General features: G+C 47.8%; 1 protein-coding gene across 18 annotated transcripts in view; it reads right to left on the bottom strand.

Annotated features, from left to right (window-relative positions):
• The window catches only part of CD58 (CD58 molecule), a 78232-nt gene that overhangs the window by 3858 nt on the left and 50949 nt on the right, over positions 1-23425 (bottom strand). For 3 of the 18 annotated variants that reach the window (XM_045001155.1, XM_045001151.1, XM_045001153.1), the window contains 10 exons: positions 22542-22637; positions 19093-19164; positions 17509-17598; positions 16166-16237; positions 14632-14667; positions 12658-12729; positions 11126-11161; positions 9537-9608; positions 7997-8032; positions 6486-6542 (listed from right to left, as the gene is read on the bottom strand). In XM_045001155.1, the coding sequence (XP_044857090.1) occupies positions 6486-6542; positions 7997-8032; positions 9537-9608; positions 11126-11161; positions 12658-12729; positions 14632-14667; positions 16166-16237; positions 17509-17598; positions 19093-19164; positions 22542-22637 (639 nt within the window). The remainder of the gene's footprint in view (positions 1-6485; positions 6543-7996; positions 8033-9536; positions 9609-11125; positions 11162-12657; positions 12730-14631; positions 14668-16165; positions 16238-17508; positions 17599-19092; positions 19165-22541; positions 22638-23425) is intronic. The other 15 variants (XM_045001157.1, XM_045001160.1, XM_045001152.1 and 12 more) reach the window with 14 other exon arrangements.

The raw sequence follows: 23425 nt of genomic DNA, 5'->3' as shown, positions 1-23425 counted from the left end.
GAAGGTGATGGAGCAGCATAACAAAACAACAACGTGAGAACGTCAGACTTGGTGTTTCTGGTGTCGGATGTTTTCTCAAGGCCCAAATGGTAGTGTGGTGATCCCCTCCAGACATGGAACTAATGCCCTTCTCCTGCCTACAGCTGTGACAGACAGGGTCAGTTCTTACACTCCCCTAGGTAGTTCTGACATAGGTCACACAACCTGTGAACAGCACTGAATCAAATGCTGCTGCTACTGATTTGTTCCTCTGTAGTGAGCTGTAACAATAATGCTTATACAAATAATGCAATTGTATATTACAAATCCCCAAACCCCTGAACATGGCTCAAACACCACAGCAAACCCCAGTGGCCAAATAAAGCATCCTGTATAGAACAGAAAATCATGATAGCCCATGATCTAGCAACAGCCAGCAAACCTCACAAAATCTTACGTCTTCAGCCTCATCCCTCAGGCTCACTGACAGCCTCTGGGTCCCCTTCTAGCTGATCCAAACTGCCACTGCTTAGATCAGCTTCCCCTTCCAGCCACTTGGACCATGTCACTGGCCTGCCTCAGATCGTCACACTGCTGCCTCGCTTCATCTGCATCAAATTCAGGTTTCTCATCCTGTCCCTCACATAGGCCTGGTCTGCACTCAAATTTAGTTCGACTTCCATGGCCTCTGTTTCAGCCCTGCCTACACCTTCACTCTCATTTCTCTCTATTCCCCCTCACTAGCTATCCTCCTAAGCCTCCCTTTTGACTGCTCCCTCAGTCTCCAGCAAACACGGCTTGGCTGGTATTAAATAGAAGAGAAAAACTCTGCATATTTCTGATAGCCCCTCCACACAGATTCCTGTGGGGCCCAGGAAGCTTTAATGTACTATCAATGTTATGTGAAGGGAGAAACCCTTATAAAAAAAAACATACCACAGTACTCAAGGCTTGTGTACACACACACACAAACACACTCTACCACTTTAACTATACCAATACAATAAAAACAATGCAACCCTCTAGTATGAGCTCAGCAACACCTTTTTAAACCTCAGTGTTTTTGATCCACTCCCAGACTGTTCCCATCCAGTACCCTTAACTGTTTGCACCGTTTCTGTCGAAAATGGATTGCAAGCTCCTTGCAGCAGAGCCCTTTTCTTCCCATGTTTGTGGAGAGCCCCATGTATCTATATGGTGCTATATACATACTATTCAAAGGCTAAATACTGAGCAACTTATTCAGATCTTTACTCGGGTCTTATTGAGAGAGAGTCAATGAGAGTTCACCTGAGTACGAGTTACACGTTCTGGGACACTGTCAGGCTGTTTAGAGCTCACACTTAGGCTTTAGTTGTAGCTATTACAAAACCTAGTGTTAATACAAATACTTTGTGAAATAACACCCCTCCCGAAAGCCATTCACTCAGTTTTATTGGACTTACATCTCCCCCTTATATACACCAGAAAGGGTTTGCTACATAGCTAGACAGATCTACCAATATTGGCAAATCCTACTAGTGGAGACGCAGCTTATAACAAGTCCCTGAATGAAACAAGCTATACAGGCAAAAGGAACGTGCCAGTATAACCACATCTACACTAGGGTTTTTGCCAGCAGAGTTATGTCAGTTAGGGTGTGTGATTTTCTCACTTTCCTGCCAGCCAGCAAAACTTGTGCGTGTAGACCAGGGCTCAGTGTTTTCAGCCCCAAGCACTGTGGCTTTGGATTAGTACCTGGTAATCAGAATGTGATACTAATTAGATATACAAGTGAAACTCATTAGTTTGTTTTTGGACATGTTCTACACTAGAAACGTTTTACTGGCATAACTATTGATTAGGAGGCTGATTCTTTACTAATATCGTAGACCCAGTATAAGCCTGTGCGTGGATGTAGTTATGCACAGATAAAGGTGCCTGATACCAATATCATTTATTTTGCTTTGTGAACCAGAATAAACTATACCAGTATGAGCTCTTTTATACTGGTATAACTGCATCCACATTAAGGATCTGTTTTGTTTTTTAGCACACTTTAACTATGCCAGTATAGTTAAAGCATTAAGGCTTTCTAATGGAGACAAGCCCTTCTTGTCCAAATGGAGTAAAATGCACAAAACAAACCACCAAAGTAAATGGAGAAGAGAACCTTGATTACTAAAACCTTAAACTCTAAAGTCTTCTTAATAACACTGGGAAGGCAATTAGTTTTTTTTTTTAAATGGTAAACCCCTTCTTTACACTCAGGAACTCCTGTGTAAAAAGGGATAAAAAATGTGACACAAGGGATAGCATCCCATGGAAACCTGGTTTAGTAGCAACCTAATCAGCAATTTTGTGATGCATGGGACATGTTTTGGTTCACTGCTACATATCTCACTTGCAGTGAGTGGAAAGGCAGGACAGAAAATTAACCAGCCCTGACTCATTAGTGCTCTACATTAATGTAACCCAGGGGTCAGCAGCCTTTCAGAAGTGCTGTGCCGAGTCTTCATGTATTCACTCTAATGTAAGGTTTCGCGTGCCAGTAATACATTTTAACTTTTTAGAAGGTCTCCTTCTCTAAGTCTATAATATAGAACTAAACTATTGTTGTATGTAAAGTAAATAAGGTTTTTAAAATGTTTAAGAAGTTTCATTTAAAATTAAATTAAAATGCAGCGCCCCCCGGACTGGTGGCCAGGACCTGGGCAGTGTGAGTGCTGCTGAAAATCAGCTTGCGTGCCGCCTTCGGCACGCATGCCATAGGTTGCCTACCCCTGATGTAACCTGACTGCACAAAAACCCGAGCCCATCAGAGTTGATGCCCAGTTGTAAGACACTGACTGAAGAGGCCAGCGTTCAGGAAGGGTGGGGGGTGCTACTCTACCCAAAGGAGAGATCAGACTTTGAAGGAGGCTCTTGAAAACCAGTTACACATAACAAGAGCATGTGACTGGCTTAACAAAAGATAGAGTCACAGAGACAGGAGATCCCAACTGCCCTTTAAGGACCCATCCAACTACCACTGGCGGCAGCAGGAATCTTTCCAGTGACTTTACTAAGAGTTGGATCAGCCCCTGAAGGAGTATCAAAATGTGCAAGACAATGCACGACCACAACCTCAACTACTGTGCCCTGCACTGGCAGGAGAATTCCTGGAACATACTGCTGGTCTGCCCTGTTACACCTCCATCATACCTTCAGGTGCAGCTCCCTCTAGTCAGGGCAGGATCCCAGCAGCTGGGCCAGATACTCACTGATGGCTTCAGTAGAACTGTGCTGATTTATACCAACCTGAGATCTGGCCCATTGCTTTTAAAGCGGTTGCATACAATTTATGTGCTTGTTACACTTCCTTGTTACCTAGTTTGTATAGTCAGATGCATCATTCAATGAATGATGAGGGATTTGGTATCCAATATCAAAAGAGGAAAGAAAGTTTTGTGGTTATGAGTGTCAAGAAATCTGGATTCTGTTTCTGGGTCTGTCACAGACTTTAAGTGTAACTTTGGCAAGTCACTTTGGCTTACATTTTAAAAAGTGGCCACTAAGTTTAGATGCGTCAATTTTTAGGTTCCCAACTAGGGCCAGATTTTCAGAAGTGCTGATTACCAGCAACTCAACCAACATTCAATGGGAGCTGAGGTACTCTGCACATCTGAAAAGAAAAAAAAATCAGGCCCAAAGTGTGTCAAAGGGCATGAAGTTAGAACTGAAGGGAAGAGATTTTACTGCATTATTGCCATACCTTATTTAGGTGATGTCATATTGCATATGGTACAGATTTGGTTTTTGATTCATGCTTTGCAAAAAACAAAGAAAATAAATACATTCCTTTCTAAGTCTGCTTGGCAACTTTCATGGAGCTCACCAGCACCCTTTTCCAGCAGTGTTCTCAAGCTATCACTTAGTGTGGTGAAGATGAGATTTCTCTTTCTAAAACTTCTATGGTGATGTCTCCACTGCAGCTGGTGATGTATCTTTCCAGCTTGGGTAGATAATTTTGAGCTCAAGAGCTCCGATTGACCTAGCACACTAAAAAATAGTAACACAGCTGTGGCCGTGTAGGTGGAGAGATGGATTAGCTGCCCCGAGTATGTAGGTAGGCTCTCAGACAGGACTGTACTCAGGAGTCTAGTCCAGACCACTGCCCATGCCACCGCAGCTCCACTCTATTTTTAGCTAGCTAAATCGATCAAAGCAAGTGCACACATGTCTATCTGAGCTGGAAATTACACCTCCAGCTGCACCATAGATGTACCCAAAGAAAAGGGAGAGTATAGCATGGCTAATGCACTGGACTAGGAGCCAGGATCTAGCATAATACTTCATATTTATATTTCCTCTTTCACTGGAGGTTCTCCAAGCATTTCATAAAGATCATTTTATTATCCCCATTTTACAGACTGGGAGTGTGAGGCACACATAGAAGTAGTAACCTACCTAACAAGAGCACACACTGAGCAAGTGATAGTCAGGAAGAGAACCCAGGTCTCCTGATTCCCGGTTCTGTGCGCTGATTCCCAGACACACTGCCTGCATCATCTGAGTCTAATCTAAGGTGCCACAGAATTGTAACGTGCTGTTATTAAACCTTTGGAATGCTGCTTTATGAAGCACCACACATTTATAACAGGTTGCACATAAAACACAAACACACACCCCAATAACCTTTAAACCTCCTCTCATTCCTGTATCTCCACTCCTTGCTGAAACCCAGGTTATTGGTAGGGATAAAGAGTACAGTAACTCCTCACTTCAAGTCGTCCCGGTTATCGTCATTTTGTTGCGGGGCAGTGTGCATCTCTCTCTCTCCCACACCCAAGATGTGTGTCTGTCTCTGTCTGCTACGCTGTCTCCTCTCCCTCCTGTTCATGCTGCCTTGTGTGAGAGGCTACATTAACAACATGTTAATCCTTGAGGGCTCAGTCAAGTGCTAGTTCATCATTTAGCAGCAAGGCATTCCTTGGGAAATATCCCTCCCTCTTCCATCCTCTGACTCCACCTAGGATGACCAGACGTCCCAATATTTAGGTGTTTGTCCCGCGTCCCAACTGATCTTTGGCTGGGATGCAATTTGTCCCAATATTTTGCTCTGCCGGCAGCAGTCGGCTTTCTTTTTTTTCTCCGCTAGCAGCACTCGGTGTTTTTTTTTGCTCCGCCGGCGGACACCTCCCCCGCCCCATGTGTACCGATATCTTCTCCCTCTCATCTGGTCACCCTAATTCCACCACCTCAACCAAGCTTCACAATCATCATAGCTGTGAACAGTATTACACTGTTTGTTTAAAACATATATATCAGTGGTCCCCAATGCGGTGCCTATGGGTGCCATGGCGCCCGCCAGGGCATCTATGTGCGCCCGCCTACTGAAAAGGGAGCGCCCTGCCGTTGAGGAGCACAGCCGCCGGACAAACAGCCGCCGAACAAGCAGCCGCCGAAAAGTGGCAACGTCAAGAAGCATTGCTACCGAAATGCCCCTACTTTTTGGCAGCATTTCGGCAGCGACGCCTCTTGACGATGCTGCTTATTGGTGGCATTTCGAGCACGTTGCCTCTTCTCAGAGGCATTTTGGTAGCTAGTCGCCAGGCGCCCGCCACACTGTAAAGGCTGGGGACCACTGTAATATATAGTTTTTTGTCTGGTGAAAAAAATTTCCCTGGAACCTAACACTCCACCCTAATTTCAATTAATTCTTATGGGGAAATTGGATTCACTTCACATCGTTTTGCTTAAAGTCGCATTTTTCAGGAACATAACTATAACGTTAAGCGAGGAGTTACTGTAACTGCTCTTTCTTTGCTAAGCAGCCTACCCTTCCCTTTGATTCAGCAGGGAACAATCTTCAGTAATTGCACAGAAATACACAGGCTGTCAGGAGCGAGAGAAAAGAACTACAGCGAAAGTACATGCCAGTTACTTGGTGGTTTCATAATCTTTTTAAATGATTACTTTCCAGAGTATGTAACAAGTTTGTGCCCTTTCTCACTTCATTATGATGTATAATGGGGGCCTGATTTTTTTTTAATTCCACCTGTTAATTCACATGGCAATTTCAGGTGGAAGAACTAGTAGGATTAGGGCTTCACAGACACCATGGAAGTGAAACTCGATCATTAGAAGAGAGTTTTTCCCCCCAGACTGTTTAAAATTGGTTGTTGTTTGTATTAACTAAAACATTTTGGCACACAGCTGTCATGTCCTAATATCACATCATGCCTTGCCCCTTTCCCAGGGCAGGTTTTCAATCTGCAGTCTGTAGAGCGAGAGCAATACTGTTACCAAACTGAGCCAGCCCAACAGTGAAATACAACATGTGCAAGTACTGAAAGATCCAACTTTTAGTGAATTCAATACCCGAGTCACCTCATCCCCTCCCAACACTTCACAATCATTTCACTCCACTGGCCACTTCACAGCCATGCACGTCTTCTTCCTTGGCAAGCAGCTAGTCACTGCCATGCAGCACATGTGCCTCACTCCCCCCACTCAACTCTGGCCTGAGTGTGATCACCACACACCTGTTTTCTCTTGATTGAAGAGAAGGTCAGGCAGGTTCATTGATTTAGCCTTGAGTTCTTCAAGGAGGAGAGATAATTGTATAAACATCAAGGGTACATAACATGATATATTTTAACAGGAATACAACTTTCTGCCTGGCCATCTAATGCACATCATTTATCATCTAAAAGGAGCTGTGAATATTTTCACATTTTACAACTTCCATGCCTGATAGTTTGTGAAGCTCTTCAGGAACTATCTCTGTGCAGAGTTGCTGAAAGCCAGCCAGCTCTGGGGTGGAGAGCAGCAACCCACCAGCATACAGCTAGTTGTATAACAGCAGAGTAAGGAGGGGAAATTTTGAGCTAGCAATGGGAGGAGAGGGAGTAGTGCAGGCTGCCGCTCCAGCGAGGCTCTCAGGGAGTGGCCACACTGCAGTGACCCAGAGAGGCCAGCTTCAGCTGGTGTGAGAAGCGTCTCCCTCCTGCGCCCCCGCCCCCCAGGCCCGGCTGCCAGGGAGGGCGGCTGAACATGCCGGGGGAGTGGGGAAGGCAGAGACACGGTGGGAGGACAGAGTCCCCTCTCCCCCGCAAGTAATTCTGGTGGGGAGGGGAGAGAGAGCGGCGGCCACGGCCTGGGCACAGGGCAGGAGAGGGTGGAGGTCACTGTGCAAAGGACACATGTGGGGCAGTCATGTGTCCTCCCCTTTAGATTTGGGTCCCCACCCTGCCCCTCAGGATCGGGAGACATGAGTCATCTACGGCTACAGCAATACTGTTATCAAACTGAAGCTATTGCTACACTGGCGTTTTACAGCGCTGCAACTTTCTCGCTCAGGGGTGTGAAACAATTATCCCCCTGAGAGCAGCAAGTTACAGCGCTGCAAAGCGCCAATGTAAAAAGTGTCCGAGCGCTGGGAGCCGTGCTCCCAGCACTGTAAGCTAATCCCCTTGGGGAGGTGGAATACCTGCAGCACTGGGAGAGCTTCCTCCCAGCGCTGGCGCCGCGACCCTATTCGCACTTCAAAGCGCTGCCATGGAAGTTTCGAGTGTAGCCATCCCCTGAGCCAGCCCAACAGTGAAACACAACATGTTCAAGCACTGAAAGTTGCAACTTTTACTGAATTCCATCCCTGATTGAATCTGGAATTGGAACCTGAGAAGCCGGGGATAATTAGACACATTAACCACTTCATCCACAACCACTGATTTGCTATCACAAGTCCTGTCAACCAATCCCAGTCCTTATATGGATATCAGTGTTAATCTGCTATCTACAGCTCTAACATTTATGGCCACTCGGCACCTTTGAGACACACCCCCATCAGACAGCATTAACCACTGAAAGCCAAGCCAGCCGTGAGTACTATAACCTGAGGAGCTACGTGCACACGTCACATACATGGTCTTGAACGTTCAGGGATGTTTGGAGCTTTTAGCTGTGGACAAGCTCTAGCGAGCTCTAGCAATCTAACGGACTTTCCCCAGACGTGGTCATACAGGGTCTAAAATGTTCCTGTTCTTTTCCATACCTGGCTTCTGATTCCTGCTTGAGATATTTTCACTGTCTGAAAAGTAAGATGCAAACGAGTTGGAGTTAGCACCAATTATTGCACATGTCATTCATGGTCATCATTTAGGGGGTAAAATTCTTTCCTAACTTACCCGAGGAGCACTGGGGTAACAGAGGGGTTGTGGTTAGTTGGCATCTCCCTGGTACTGAGCAGGATGGGTCATGGGAGAGCTGAAGCATAATGTGCTAAAATGCACCGCTTACTGCTACTCCAAAAGGTAGCAGTGCACCTCTTATCCTTACCCCTTTTCCCAGGGCTCCTTCCTTACTGCAGCACCCAGCCGGGGGCCAAGGGGCTTGCTGTGTACCCCAGCCAGCTGTTCAAAACCCTTGTGACTCTTGCACTGTGAACAACACAACAACCAAGCCCCCACCACCCTCTTAGCCTTCAAGAGAGCACCAAGGCCCAGGTCCTGGAAGATATTTAGGCTCCCAACTGCCACTGAAATAGGTGCCTAAATACCTTTAAAGATCTGGGCCGAAGAGTCTGTCCTGGCTGCGGGTGCCATAGGGATAAGAGGGCTTAACCAGACACTGCTCTAGTCACCCTCATTTGAACATTTTGCCTGAAATTTGCAGGGCAGCAATCACACATCTAGTCCGACATGGCATCTGGGAAGTGCGGTATTGTCAGAAGATGACTGACACACAGAGGGGTAGGCTAGTATTCGGAGCACAAGACTGGGAATCAGGACTCCTGGGCTCTATTCTCTCTGTGATACTCTGTGCCTGATTCTCTACCCATTTCACCCTTGTAGCTTACTTGACACAACTAGGGTGACTCCTGATTGACAGCAATGTGAGTGGAGACTCGGGTCCTGTGAAGCTCTGGACAAACCATTTCACCTCTCTGTGCTTCAGCTTCCCCAGGTGTAAGTAGGAGATAACACCCACTCCCAAAGGGGCACAATGAGGATTTATACAGTAATGTTTGGATGGTGTTTGAGGATGGACGTGCTGATGATTACAAACGGAACGGTAAAGCACAGGCTGATGGGCAGGGCAGTAGCGCTCTACAAGTGCCCTGTGTGCACAGAGGAGGAGCACATCAGCAAGTAACCAGGTCATTACGCCAGAGCAGAGGGCAAGTCGAGGCAGGCTGGAGAAGAAAGATCTAAAATTCTTCTGTAGGAGCCTCACAGAGAATTGTCTTTATTCTGCTTTTGCAGGAAAGCTGCCTCCAGTGCACACCCAAAGGCCTCACTTCCAGCTACATCAGCAACCTTCATGCTCCCTTCATTTCCCCTGTGAACAACAAGCGACTCTCCAACCAGAGCCCCGCCCTCCTTCCCACAGCTCCCATGACAGTGTCTCTGTCCTACTCTCCTGCGTGTGCAATGGGCACCTCATCCCCTCCCAACACTTCACAACCACTTCCCTCCACTGGTCATTTCACAGCCATGCACGTCTTCCTCCCTGGCAAGCAGCTAGTCACTGCCATGCAGCACATGTGCCTCACTTCCCCCACTTTACTCTGGCAGAGTGTGATGGCCACACACCTGGAGTCTCTTCATTGGAGGAAAGATCAGCCTGGCTCATTGATACAGTGTCTTTTGAGTTCTTCTTTTCCTCTACAAGGGGGAGAGATAATTGTATAATCTTCAGGTGTACATAACATGATACATTTAAACAGGAATAAATAATTTCTGCCAGGCCATTTGCTGTGCATTATTTATCACCTGAGATTATTGAACCCATCAGCTTCTCCCAGGTGGTTTCAGTCCCCAACAAATGCCCCCAACCAGCACTGATTCACTTGGATGTTCTCTGTACAGTACATATGAAATTATCTGGCTCAAAGGAGCTGTGAATATTTTCACATTTTACAACTTCCATGCCTAATAGTCCCCAAAGAGCTTCACAAAGGATCTCTGTGTAGAGCTGCTGAAACGCAGCCACCTGTGGGCTGGAGAGCAGCAACCCACCAGCATACAGCTAGTTGTACAATAGTGGAGTAAGGAGGGGAAATTTTGAGCTACGGCTGGGAGGAGAGGGAGTAGTGCAGGCTGCCACTCCAGCGAGGCTCTGAGGGAGCAGCCACACTGCAGTGGCCCAGACCCGGCTGCCAGGGAGGGCGGCTGAACATGCCAGGGGAGTGGGGAAGGCAGAGACACAGAGGGAGGACAGAGTCCCCTCTCCCCTGCAAGTAATTCTGGTGGAGTGGGGAGAGAGAGCGGCAGCCATGGCCTGGGCACAGGGCAGGAGAGGGTGGAGGTCGCTGCGCAAAGGACACATGAGGTGCAGTCATGTGTCCTCCTCTTTAGATTTGGGTCCCCACCCTGCCCCTCAGGATAGGGAGACACGAGTCATCTATGGCTAGAGCAAATACTGTTACCAAACTGAGGCTATGGCTACACTGGCGCTTTACAGCGCTGCAACTTTCTCACTCAGGGGTGTGAAACAATACCCCCCACGAGCACAGCAAGTTACAGCGCAGTGAAGCGCCAGTGTAAAAAGTGCCCGAGCGCTGGGAGCCGTGCTTCCAGCACTGTGAGCTAATCCCCTCGGGGAGGTGGAGTACCAGCAGCACTGGGAGAGCTCTCTCCCAGCGCTGACTCAGCGACCACACTCGCACTTCAAAGAGCTGCCACGGGAGTGCTCCCCCAGCAGCGCTTTGGAGTTTTGACTGTAGCCATGTCCTGAGCCAGCCCAACAGTGAAACACAACATGTTCAAGCACTGAAAGTTGCAACTTTTACTGAATTCCATCCCTGATTAAATCTGGAATTGGAACCTGAAAACCCAAGAATAATTAGACATGTTAACCACTTCATCTACAGCCTCTGATTTGCTACCACAAGTCTGGTCAACCAATCCCAGTCCTTATATGGATATCGATGTTAATCTGCAATCTACAGCTCTAAAATTTGTCGCCATTCGGCACCTTTGAGACATGCCCCTATCAGACAGCATTAAGCACTGAAAGCCAACCAGCCGTGAGTACTATAATCTGAGGAGCTACGTGCACACATCACATGTATGGTCTTGAACATTCGGAGCTTTTAGCTTTGGACAAGCTCAAGCAATCTAACGTACTTTCCCCAGACGTGGTCATACAGGCTCTAAAATATTCCTGTTCTTTTCCATACCTGGCTTCTGATTCCTGCTTGAGATATTTTCACTGTCTGAAAAATAAGATGCAAACGAGTTGGAGTTAGCACCAATTATTGCACACGTCATTTATGGTCATTATACAGGGGGTAAAATTCTTCCCTAAGCTACCCAAGGAGCACTGGGGAACAGAGGGGTAATGGTAGTTGGCATCTCCCTGGTTCAGAGCAGGATGGGTCATGGGAGAGCTGAAGCATAACGTGCTAAAATGCACCACTTACTGCTACTCCAAAAGGTAGCAGCGCACCTCATATCCTCACCACTTTTCCCAGGGCTTCTTCCTTACAGCAGCACCCAGCCGGGGGCCGAGGGGCTTGCTGTGTACCCCAGCCAGCTGTTCAAAACCCTTGTGACTCGTGCTGTTCACGGTGCAACAACCGCCCCCCACCCCCTTAGCCTTCAAGAGAGCACCAAGGCCCAGGTCCTGAAAGGTATTTAGGCTCCCAACTGCCACTGAAACAGGTGCCTAAATACCTTTGAAGATCTGGGCCGAGGAGTCTGTCCTGGCTGCGGGTGCCATAGGGATAAGAGGGCTTAACCAGACACTGCTCTAGTCACTCTCATTTGAACATTTTGCCTGAAATTTGCAGGGCAGCAATCACACATCTAGTCCGACATGGCATCTGGGAAGTGCGGTATTGTCAGAAGATGACTGACACACAGAGGGGTAGGCTAGTATTCGGAGCACAAGACTGGGAATCAGGACTCCTGGGCTCTATTCTCTCTGTGATACTCTGTGCCTGATTCTCTACTCATTTCACCCTTGTAGCTTACTTGACACAACTAGGGTGACTCCTGATTGACAGCAATGTGAGTGGAGACTCGGGTCCTCTGTGGCTCTGGACAAACCATTTCAGCTCTCTGTGCCTCTGTTTCCCCAGGTGTAAGTAGGAGATAACACTCACTCTCAAAGGGGCACAACGAGAATTTATGCAGTTATGTTTGGATGGTGTTTGAGGATGGACGTGCTGATAATTAAAAATGGAACAGTAAAACACAGGCTGATGGGCAGGGCAGTAGCGCTCTACAAGTGCCCTGTGTGCACAGAGGAGGAGCACATCAGCAAGTAACCAGGTCATTATGCCAGAGCAGAGGGCAAGTCGAGGCAGGCTGGAGAAGAAAGATCTAAAATTCTTCTGTAGGAGCCTCACAGAGAATTGTCTTTATTCTCCTTTTGCAGGAAAGCTGCCTCCAGTGCACACCCAAAGGCCTCACTTCCAGCTACATCAGCAACCTTCATGCTCCCTTCATCTCCCCTGTGAACAACAAGCAACTCTCCAGCCAGAGACCCTCCCTCCTTCCCACAGCTCCCATGACAGTGTCTCTGTCCTACTCTCCAGTGTGTGCAATGGGCACCTCATCCCCTCCTAACACTTCACAACCATTTCCCTCCACTAGCCATTTCACAGCCATGCATGTCTTCCTTCCTGGCAAGCAGCTAGTCACTGCCATGCAGCACATGTGCCTCTCTTCCCCCACTTAACTCTGGCAGAGTGTGATGGCCACACACCTGGATTCTCTTCATTGGAGGGAAGGTCAGGTTTGTTCATTGATTCAGTCTCTTTTGAGCTCTTCTCTTCATCTACAAGGAGGAGAGATAATTGTATAATCTTCAGGTGTACATAACATGATACATTTAAACAGGAATAAATAATTTCTGCCAGGCCATTTGCTGCTCATTATTTATCATCTGGGATTACTGAACCCATCAGCTTCTCCCAGGTGGTTTCAGTCCCCAACAAATGCCCCCAACCAGCACTGATTCACTTGGATAGTCTCTGGACAGTTCATATGAAATTATCTGGCTAAAAGGAACTGTGAATATTTTCACATTTCACAACTTCTATGCCTGATAGTCCCCGAAGAGCTTCACAAAGGATCTCTATGCAGAGCTGCCGAAATGCAACCACCTCTGGGGTGGAGAGCAGCAACCCACCAGCATACAGCTAGTTGTACACAGTGGAGTAAGGAGGGGAAATTTTAGCTGGGGCTGGGAGGAGAGGGAGTAGTGCAGGCTGCCACCCCAGTGAGGCTCACAGGGAGCAGCCGTGCTGCACAGAGTCAGTGAACCAGAGAGGCCAGCTTCAGCTGGTGTGAGAAGCATCTCCCTCCTGCGCCCCGCCCAGTCCCGGCTGCCAGGGATATGGGCTGAACATGCCGGGGGAGTGGGGGAGGCAGAGATGCAGTGGGAGAACAGCGTCCTCTCTCCCCTGCAGGTAACTCTGGAGGGGTGGGGAGAGTGCGGCGGCCCCGGGCTGGGCACAGGGCAGGAGAGGGTGGAGGTCACTGCACAAAGGACACATGGGGCAGTCACGTGTCCTCACCTTTAGATTTGGGTCCCCACTCCATCTCCCAGGATCGGGAGACATAAGTCATCTATGGCTAGAGCAGGGGTCGGCAACCTGCGGCTCCCGGCTCGCCAGGGTAAGCACCCTGGCGGGCCGGCCCGGTTTGTTTATCTGCCGCGTCGGCAACTTCGGCAGATCGCGGCTCCCACTGGCCGCGGTTCGCGGTCCCAGGCCAATGCGGGAGGCAGGAAGCGGCGCGAGCCGAGGGATGTTCTGGCCGCGGCTTCCTGCCTCCTGCATTGGCCTGGGACCGCGAACCGCGGCCAGTGGGAGCCACGATCGGCCGAAGTTGCCGACGCGGCAGATAAACAAACCGGGCCGGCCCGCCAGGGTGCTTACCCTGGCGAGCCGGGAGCCGCAGGTTGCCGACCCCTGGGCTAGAGCAATACTGTTACCAAACTGAGGCTATGACTACACTGCCGTTTTACAGCGCTGCAACTTTCTTGCTTGAGGCTGTGAAAAAATACCCCCGAGCACAGCAAGTTACAGCTCTGCAAAGCGCCAGTGTAAAAAGTGCCCCAGCACTGAGAGCCATGCTCCCAGCACTGTAAGCTAATCCCCTCAGGGAGGTGGAATACCTGCAGCACTGGGAGAGCTCTCTCCCCCAGCGCTGGCTCCCCGACCACATTGCACTTCAAAGCGCTGCCATGGCAGCGCTTTGGAGTTTTGAGAGTAGCCATGTCCTGAGCCAGCCCAACAGTGAAACGCAACATGTTCAAGCACAGAAAGGTTCAACTTTTAGTGAATTCCATCCCTGATTAAATGTGGAACTGGAACCTGAGAAGACGAGGACAATAAGACACATTAATCACTTCATCTACAACCACTGATTTTCCAACCAATTCCAGTCCTTATATGGATATCTGTGTTAATCTGCCATCTACAGTTCTAACAATCAGGGCCATTTGGAACCTTTGAGATACACCCCATCAGACAGCATTAAGCACTGAAAGCCAGCCAGCCGTGAGGACTATAACCTGAGGAGCTATTTGCACAAGTCACATGAATGGTCTTGAACGTTCAGGGATGTTTGGAGCTTTTAGCTGTGGACAAGCTCTAGCGAGCTCTAGCAATCTAACGGACTTTCCCCAGACGTGGTCATACAGGGTCTAAAATGTTCCTGTTCTTTTCCATACCTGGCTCCTGATTCTCCTTGGAGATATTTTCATAGTCTGAAAAGTAAGATGCAAACGAGTTGAGGAGTTAGCACCAATTGTTGCACACATCATTCATAGTAATCATTTAGAGGGTAAAATTCTTTCCTAACCTACCCAAGGAGCACTGGGGGAACAGCGGGGTAGTGGCTAGTTGGCATGTCCCTGGTACAGAGCAGGATGGGTCATAGGAGAGCTGAAGCACAATGTGCTAAAATGCACCGCTTACTGTTACTCCAAAAGGTAGCAGCACACCTCTTATTCTCACCACTTTTCCCAGGACTTCTTGCTTACTGCAGCACCCAACTGTGGTACAAGGGGCTTGCTGTGTACCCCCGACAGCTGTTCAAAACCCTTGTGACTCTTGCACCGTGAACAGCACAACACCCGCCCCTCCCTTAGTCTTCAAGAGAGCACCAAGGCCCAGGTCCTGGAAGGTATTTAGGCTCCCAACTGCCACTGAAATAGGTGCCTAAATACCTTTGAAGATCTGGGCCGAGGAGTCTGTCCTGGCTGCGGGTGCCATAGGGATAAGAGGACTTAACCACACACTGCTCTAGTCACCCTCATTTGAGCATTTTGCCTGAAATTTGCAGGGCAGCAATCACACATCTAGTCCAACATGGCATCTGGGAAGTGCGGTATTGTCAGAAGATGACTGACACACAGAGGGGTAGGCTAGTATTCAGAGCACAAGACTGGGAATCAGGACTCCTGGGCTCTATTCTCTCTGTGATACTCTGTGCCTGATTCTCTACTCATTTCACCCTTGTAGCCTACTTGATGCCACTAGGGTGATTCCTGATTGACAGCAATGTGAGTAGAGAGTCAGGTCCTGTGTGGCTCTGGACAAACCATTTCACCTCTCTATGCCTCTGTTTCCCCAGGTGTAAGTAGGAGATAACACCCACTCCCAAAGGGGCACAATGAGGATTTATACAGTAATGTCTGGATGGTGTTTGAGGATGGACGTGCTGATGATTACAAACGGAACGGTAAAACACAGGCTGATGGGCAGGGCAGTAGCGCTCTACAAGTGCCCTGTGTGCACAGAGGAGGAGCACATCAGCAAGTAACCAGGTCATTATGCCAGAGCAGAGGGCAAGTCGAGGCAGGCTGGAGAAGAAAGATCTAAAATTCTTCTGTAGGAGCCTCACAGAGAATTGTCTTTATTCTGCTTTTGCAGGAAAGCTGCCTCCAGTGCACACCCAAAGGCCTCACTTCCAGCTACATCAGCAACCTTCATGCTCCCTTCATTTCCCCTGTGAACAACAAGCGACTCTCCAACCAGAGACCCTCCCTCCTTCCCACAGCTCCCATGACAGTGTCTCTGTCCTACTCTCCTGCGTGTGCAATGGGCACCTCATCCCCTCCCAACACTTCACAACCACTTCCCTCCACTGGCCACTTCACAGCCATGCACGTCTTCCTCCCTGGCAAGCAGCTAGTCATTGCCATGCAGCACATGTGCCTCACTTCCCCCACTTTACTCTGGCAGAGTGTGATGGCCACTCACCTGGATTCTCTTTATTGGAGGAAAGATCAGCCTGGCTCGTTGATACAGTCTCTTTTGAGTTCTTCTTTTCCTCTACAAGGGGGAGAGATAATTGTATAATCTTCAGGTGTACATAACATGATACATTTAAACAGGAATAAATAATTTCTGCCAGGCCATTTGCTGCTCATTATTTATCACCTGAGATTACTGAACCCATCAGCTTCTCCCAGGTGGTTTCAGTCCCCAACAAACGCCCCCAACCAGCACTGATTCACTTGGATGGTCTCTGGACAGTACATATGAAATTATCTGGCTAAAAGGAGCTGTGAATATTTTCACATTTTACAACTTCCATGCCTGATAGTCCCCCGAAGAGCTTCACAAAAGATCTCTGTGCAGAGTTGCTGCAATGCAGCCACCTCTGGGGTGGAGAGCAGCAACCCACCAGCATACAGCTAGTTGTACAACAGTGGAGTAAGGAGGGGAAATATTGAGCTAGGGTGGAGAGGAGAAGGGGCAGAGCAGGCTGCCACCCCAACCAGGCTCTCTCAGGAAGCCACCGCACTGCACAGAGGCAGCAACCCAGAATGGCCAGCTTCAGCTGGCATGAGAAACGTCTTTCTCCCGCGCCTTGCCCAGGCTGGCTGCCAGGAAGAGCAGCTGAACATGCCTTGGGGAGGCAGGGGGGAGAGTGGGAGGCAAAGCGGGAAGACAGAGTCCCCTCTCCCCTGCAGGTTACTATGGTGGGGTGGGGACAGCAAGTCGGCCCCAGGCTGGGCACAGGACAGCGCAGGGCAGAGGTCGCTGGGCAAAGGAGACAGTCGCTGGGGAAGTTACGTGTCCTCCCCTTTAGATTTGTGTCCCCATCCTGCCACCTTCACCCCGGTCCCCTCCTCCCAGGATCAGGAGGCACAAGTCATCTGTGGCTAGAGCAATACTGTTACCAAATTGAGCCAGCCTAACAGTGAAACGCGACATGTTCAAGCACTGAAAGATGTAATATTTAGTGAATTCCATCCCTGATTCATGATTTCATCTGGAATTGAAACCTGAGAAGCCGAGGATAATTGGACACATTAACCACTTGATCTACAACCTGATTTGCTACCACAAGTCCTGCCAAGCCATCCCAGACCTTATATGGACATCAGTGTTAATCTGCCATCTACAGCTCCAACATCTAGGGCCACTTGGCACCTTTGAGACACCCCGACCATCAGACAGCATTAACCACTGAAAGCCACACCAACCGTGAGTACTATAACCTGAGGAGTTATGTGCACACATCACATGCATGGTCTTGAACATTCAGGGATGTGTGGAGCTTTTAGCTGGGGACCAGCTCAAGCAATCTAACGTACTTTCCCCAGACATGGTCATACAGGGGTCTAACACATTCCTGTTCTCTTCCATACCGGGCTCCTGATTCCTGTCTGAGATATTTTTATAGTCTGAAAAATAAGATGCAAATGAGTTGGAGTTAGCACCAATTATTGCACATGTCATTCATGGTCATTATATAGGGGGTAAAATTCTTCCCTAAGCTACCCAAGGAGCACTGGGGAACAGAGGGGTAATGGTAGTTGGCATCTCCCTGGTTCAGAGCAGGATGGGTCATGGGAGAGCTGAAGCACAATGTGCTAAAATGCACCACTTACTGCTACTCCAAAAGGTAGCAGCGCACCTCTTATCCTCACTCCTTTTCCCAGGGCTTCTTCCTTACAGCAGCACCCAGCCAGGGGCTGAGGGGCTTGCTGTGTACCCCAGCCAGTTGTTCAAAACCCTTGTGACTCTTGCACCATGAACAGCACAACACCCGCCCCTCCCTTAGTCTTCAAGAGAGCGCCAAGGCCCAGGTCCTGAACGGTATTTAGGTTCCCAACTGCCACTGAAATAGGTGCCTAAATACCGTTGAGGATCTGGGCCGAAGAGTCTGTCCTGGCTGCAGGTGCCATAGGTGTCGGAGGGCTTAACCAGACACTGCTCTAGTCACCCTCATTTGAACATTTTGCCTGAAATTTGCAGGGCAGCAATCACACATCTAGTCCGACATGGCATCTGGGAAGTGCGGTATTGTCAGAAGATGACTGACACACAGAGGGGCAGGCTAGTATTTGGAGCACAAGACTGGGAATCAGGACTCCTGGGTTCTATTCTCTCTGTGATACTCTGTGCCTGATTCTCTACCCATTTCACCCTTGTAGCTTACTTGACACCACTAGTGTGATTCCTGATTGACAGCAATGTGAGTGGAGACTCGGGTCCTGTGTGACTCTGGACTAACCATTTCACCTCCCTGTGCCTCTGTTTCCCCAGGTGTAAGTAGGAGATAACACCCACTCCCATAGGGGCACAATGAGGATTTATGCAGTAATGTTTGGATGGTGTTTGAGGATGGACGTGCTGATGATTACAAACGGAACGGTAAAGCACAGGCTGATGGGCAGGGCAGTAGCGCTCTACAAGTGTCCTGTGTGCACAGAGGAGGAGCACATCAGCAAGTAACCAGGTCATTACGCCAGAGCAGAGGGCAAGTCGAGGCAGGCTGGAGAAGAAAGATCTAAAATTCTTCTGTAGGAGCCTCACAGAGAATTGTCTTTATTCTCCTTTTGCAGGAAAGCTGCCTCCAGTGCACACCCAAAGGCCTCACTTCCAGCTACATCAGCAACCTTCATGCTCCCTTCATTTCCCCTGTGAACAACAAGCGACTCTCCAACCAGAGACCCTCCCTCCTTCCCACAGCTCCCATGACAGTGTCTCTGTCCTACTCTCCAGTGTGTGCAATGGGCACCTCATCCCCTCCCAACACTTCACAACCATTTCCCTCCACTGGCCACTTCACAGCCATGCACGTCTTCCTCCCTGGCAAGCAGCTAGTCACTGCCATGCAGCACATGTGCCTCACTTCCTCCACTTAGCTCTGACAGAGTGTGATGGCCACACACCTGGATTCTCTTCATTGGAGGGAGGGTCAGGTTGGTTCATTGATTCAGTCTCTTTTGAGCTCTTCTCTTCATCTACAAGGAGGAGAGATAATTATAGAAACTTCAGGTGTACATAACACAATACATTTTAATAGGAAGAAAAATTTCTGCCAGGCCATTTGCTGCGCATTATTTATCAGCTGGGATTATTGTACCCATCAGCTTCTCCCAAGTGGTTTCACCCCCCAACAAACGCCCCCAACCAGCACTGATTCACTTGGATGTTCTCTGGACAGTTCATATGAAATTATCTGGCTAAAAGGAGCTGTGAATATTTTCACATTTTACAACTTCCATGCTCGACAGTCCTCAAAGAGCTTCACAAACTATCTCTGTGCAGAGTTTCTGAAATCCAGCCACCTCTGGGGTGGAGAGCAGGAACCCACCAGCATACAGCTAGTTGTACAACAGTGGAGTAAGGAGAGGAAATTTTGAGCTCAGGGCATCCAGGAAATATATGCAATCTGCTGCAGCAGTCACAGCAGGATTCTAACTGCCTTTGTGGCAGGAAATTCTCAGTATATTTTTAAAGTTTAGAGTTTTACCTCTTTCCCCGATTTAGCCCATTTTCTGACATATGCCTTTAGTTCCACCAGAGATCAACAGGAGTTGAATTTCTGCTCCAGATGAGTACAAACAGCATTATGTCATATATAGCAGTGTTTTAGCTATCAAAGTGACCATTTTTAAATGTAAATATTATTAAAGCAAGTCTTTACATTTAAACCGTCATCCAATAAAACACCGTCTCTTCTTAACAATTCTTGATTAGGTGATTCTTGTCTTTCTGTCTTCAGTAAGGAGTTGCTTAAGCATTGCCAGATACTATTTAGTTCCCCAATATCACTATTTTATACCCAAATGGCTTCTTATTTACGTGAGAGTTTGAAACCAAGGCTTTTACCTTGCAAAGAGGGGTGGTTTAAAAAAAGCCTACTTTATGATGTAGTTTTTGGCTCTTGGTAACACATCCCCGAACATTACTTCTCTGAAGTATTCTGAATACAGCGTCCTTACTTTTTTTTTTCTTCTTCTTCTTCCTTAAAGTCAGGACTCTGTCTAAAATAAATACCCTACAAAGTTTGTTTGCCCGAGATAGTCTTATCTCTATGCCAGACTTGTAGCTCATACCAGAGGGATGTGACTTGGTCTTTGATAAGACAATCTTGTAAACTTGGTTTGCCTTTTTGACCAAATGGTCCTTAGATTTAAGATCTACCATTAGTAGTACATTTACAACTTAAAATTAAAGATTTCTATCAAATATGCTGTACAAAGCATGAATCACAACAGTTATATACATCTTTCAAAGATATAGTATAAAATGCATAGCTTGTTAAAACAAAATAGAAGCTATAAGTGGCATTTCAAAGCCTGAGTAAACACGTTTGAGGGAATAAACACCATGTTATTTCCCCCTGACAGTCTGGGAGCCTGTTACCAGTTTACAGAAAGCAGACTTCCTAGGAATCTCCTTAGCGTGAACATTTGACATAATTAAATAGGCAACAAACAAACATGGAAGTTCTCATAGTCTCCAAGAATAATGTGTATAAAAATAATTGTACATCTCTCTTAAAATTCAGTAAAGGTACTGGGAAGTTTGTAATGACCTGACATAAGAATAAATTATAATTTTATTAAGTTTGCAGTCTATGATCTACTGCCCCCAGAAAGCCTGAGCAGCCAATCTACTCTGGGACCTGAGGGCTGGTCTACACTGGGGGGGGAATCGATCTAAGATACGCAACTGCAGCTACGTGAATAGCGTAGCTGAAGTCGAAGTACCTTAGATCGAATTACTTACCGTCCTCACGGCGCGGGATCGACGTCCGCGGCTCCCCGTGTCGACTCCACTACCGCCGTTCGCGTTGGTGGAGTTCCGGAGTCGACAGGAGCGCGTTCAGGGATCAATATATCGCGTCTAGATGAGACGCGATATACCGATCCCCGAGAAATCGATTGCTACCCGCCGATACGGCCGGTAATGAAGACATACCCTGATTCTCTGCACCTTGTGCTACCACTTACACCAGTTCACAGTGGGTGTAAAGTACTATTCATTCTGATCGATAGAGTTTTACAGGAACTTTGCACAGATGCAAATGACTACACTAAGGGGCAGGACAGCGAGGAATCAGGCCCATTACCTTCCACACTGCTCTGGATCTGGCCACCACCACAGAGAATAACTTCTGTTTCTCTAAAGACAAAGGCGATCTCCATGCCTGGCAGGACAAACCAAGCAGCTTTCCCCTCCTCCCTCCTAAGCATTCTGGCTAGGGCACAGCAGGCTTTATCGCTGCTCAGCAGTTCCTATTCCCCTCCCTGTATCTTCAACTCCTCAGCAAGCGATAAGAGCCCACAGCTGATGGAGGAAGTAAAAGGAGCCATCAAGCAGCCGGGGAGTGCAGTAGGCTGAAAGGTCCTTGGTTGCCTTAAAGCAGAGAAACGTTTTGTGCTGACATGACTGCTCAGATTCAGCTGCCAGTGCATCTGTGGGGGCAGGTGAGTGCCCAGCAGAGAGAGACACCACATCATCTCTTGACATTTCAGCCAGCCTGCGCTCATGACAGGTGCTGGGCTGCTGCCTGCTAACTGTACCCTGTACACCTCATGGATAGTGAAATCAAGGGGGGGAGGTACTGGATCCATTGTTGGCGCCTCCATACCCCAGTGTAGGGTGCTAGATTCCCTCAAACACAAATGTGCTAAAAAAAACAAACAAACAAAAAAACCAAATCTCGCTTGATGTCAATAGTGTTGCTGATTATTATCCTGTCCCTAAGGTGGTGTTTGGGGCAAGGTTGTATTAATGGTGATCGCAAGGCAACTTTGGCGCCATCTGGAATCCTCTCATGGCTTTGTTCAGGATCTGGTTTGGGTCTCCTCCCAGCAATAGACTAAGCTCAAGTGTCTATGCTGTAGCTTTGATGCTGTTGACTATAAGGTTTTGTCTCAACTGTGGAGCCTGGATGGGGTAGACTGTAGGAGCATTGGCCTGCTAAACCCAGGGCTGTGAGTTCAATCCTTGAGGAGGCCACTTAGGGATCTGGGGCAAAAATTGGTCCTGCTAGTGAAGGCAGGGGGCTGGACTCAATGACCTTTCAAGGTCTCTTCCAGTTCTAGGAGATTGGTAACTCACCTTCCCTTTAATTTGGTACCTACTGTGCATCTCACATGCCTAGGAGCACAGCCAGCACCTACAACAGCTCCTCTTGGTGCTGGCGACCAGCAGAAAGCCTTGAGCAAGCAGGGAGGAGCCAGCAGCTAGGTCCCATTCTGTTTGCCAGGCCCCATGACAGCTCCTCTCAGAGCTGCAGGAAGCTTCAAGCCAACAGGGAAGGGTGAGTGACTCAGTGCCTTTCTGTCTAAACCCCAGTGTGTTCTGAAGAGAGGTGGAGGAGCACCTGTCTTGTGTGTCTGGCTTGATCTGACCCGATCAATGTTCCCCCTAATTTTTTTCGTCCATGTGTGGAATAAATTTCCCTCTTTCTTGTGGCTTCCTAGGAAAAAATAAAAATTAAATATAATCAGAATTTATTCCACTCAAGTACTAGTTCAACTGACGGCTCGATAGAGGTGACAATGTAAAAAAAAGGTAGGGTGTGATTTGGAAGGGGGCGGCCCTCAACCATTTGAGCTATTTTTGACTGAAAGCTGTACACAGCTGTTTTTAACTACTGGTTTTCCACTGTTCTACCCATTTTCATAAGCCGTCATGGAGCTTCCATCCACATGAGAAAGAACTCAGACTGATCTTTCCACTTCCTTTGGGATTACAATGATTGAACTTTGCCCTCCATCCTCACACTGAAGAATTATGAAAGCCTTATAAGGGATATGATTGGTAGCCCTGGCAATAAAGAGAAGACTACATTTGGGAGTTTGCTCATCTCATCTAGTGGTACCAGAAGCCTCCAAAATCTCATGGATTAACAGAGTCTACAGAGACTCCTGTGTCATCTCCCCATCTATAAACAGGGGACAATAATAATGATCTCTGTCTAAAAGCGACGAGGTCATTAATGAGACATTAGTATTTTAACCATGGTTTCAGGATGTAAGTGCTGATTAGTTCTTTAGTTCAGTGGTTCCAAACCAGGGTTATGCATCTTCCAGGGGCTACATCAACTCATCTAGATACTTGCTGAGTTTTAGAACAGGCTACAAACAGAACACTAGCAAAGTCAGTAAAAACGAAAACAGTTCATATAGACAAAATGAGACAGTAAGTAATTTTTCAGTAATAGTGCGCTGTGACATTTTTGTATATTTATGTCTGATTTTGAAA

This window comes from Mauremys mutica, chromosome 1 (genome assembly GCF_020497125.1).
Source record: "Mauremys mutica isolate MM-2020 ecotype Southern chromosome 1, ASM2049712v1, whole genome shotgun sequence".
Classification (NCBI taxonomy): domain Eukaryota; kingdom Metazoa; phylum Chordata; order Testudines; family Geoemydidae; genus Mauremys; species Mauremys mutica.
This window is presented reverse-complemented; position numbering and strand designations above follow the sequence as displayed.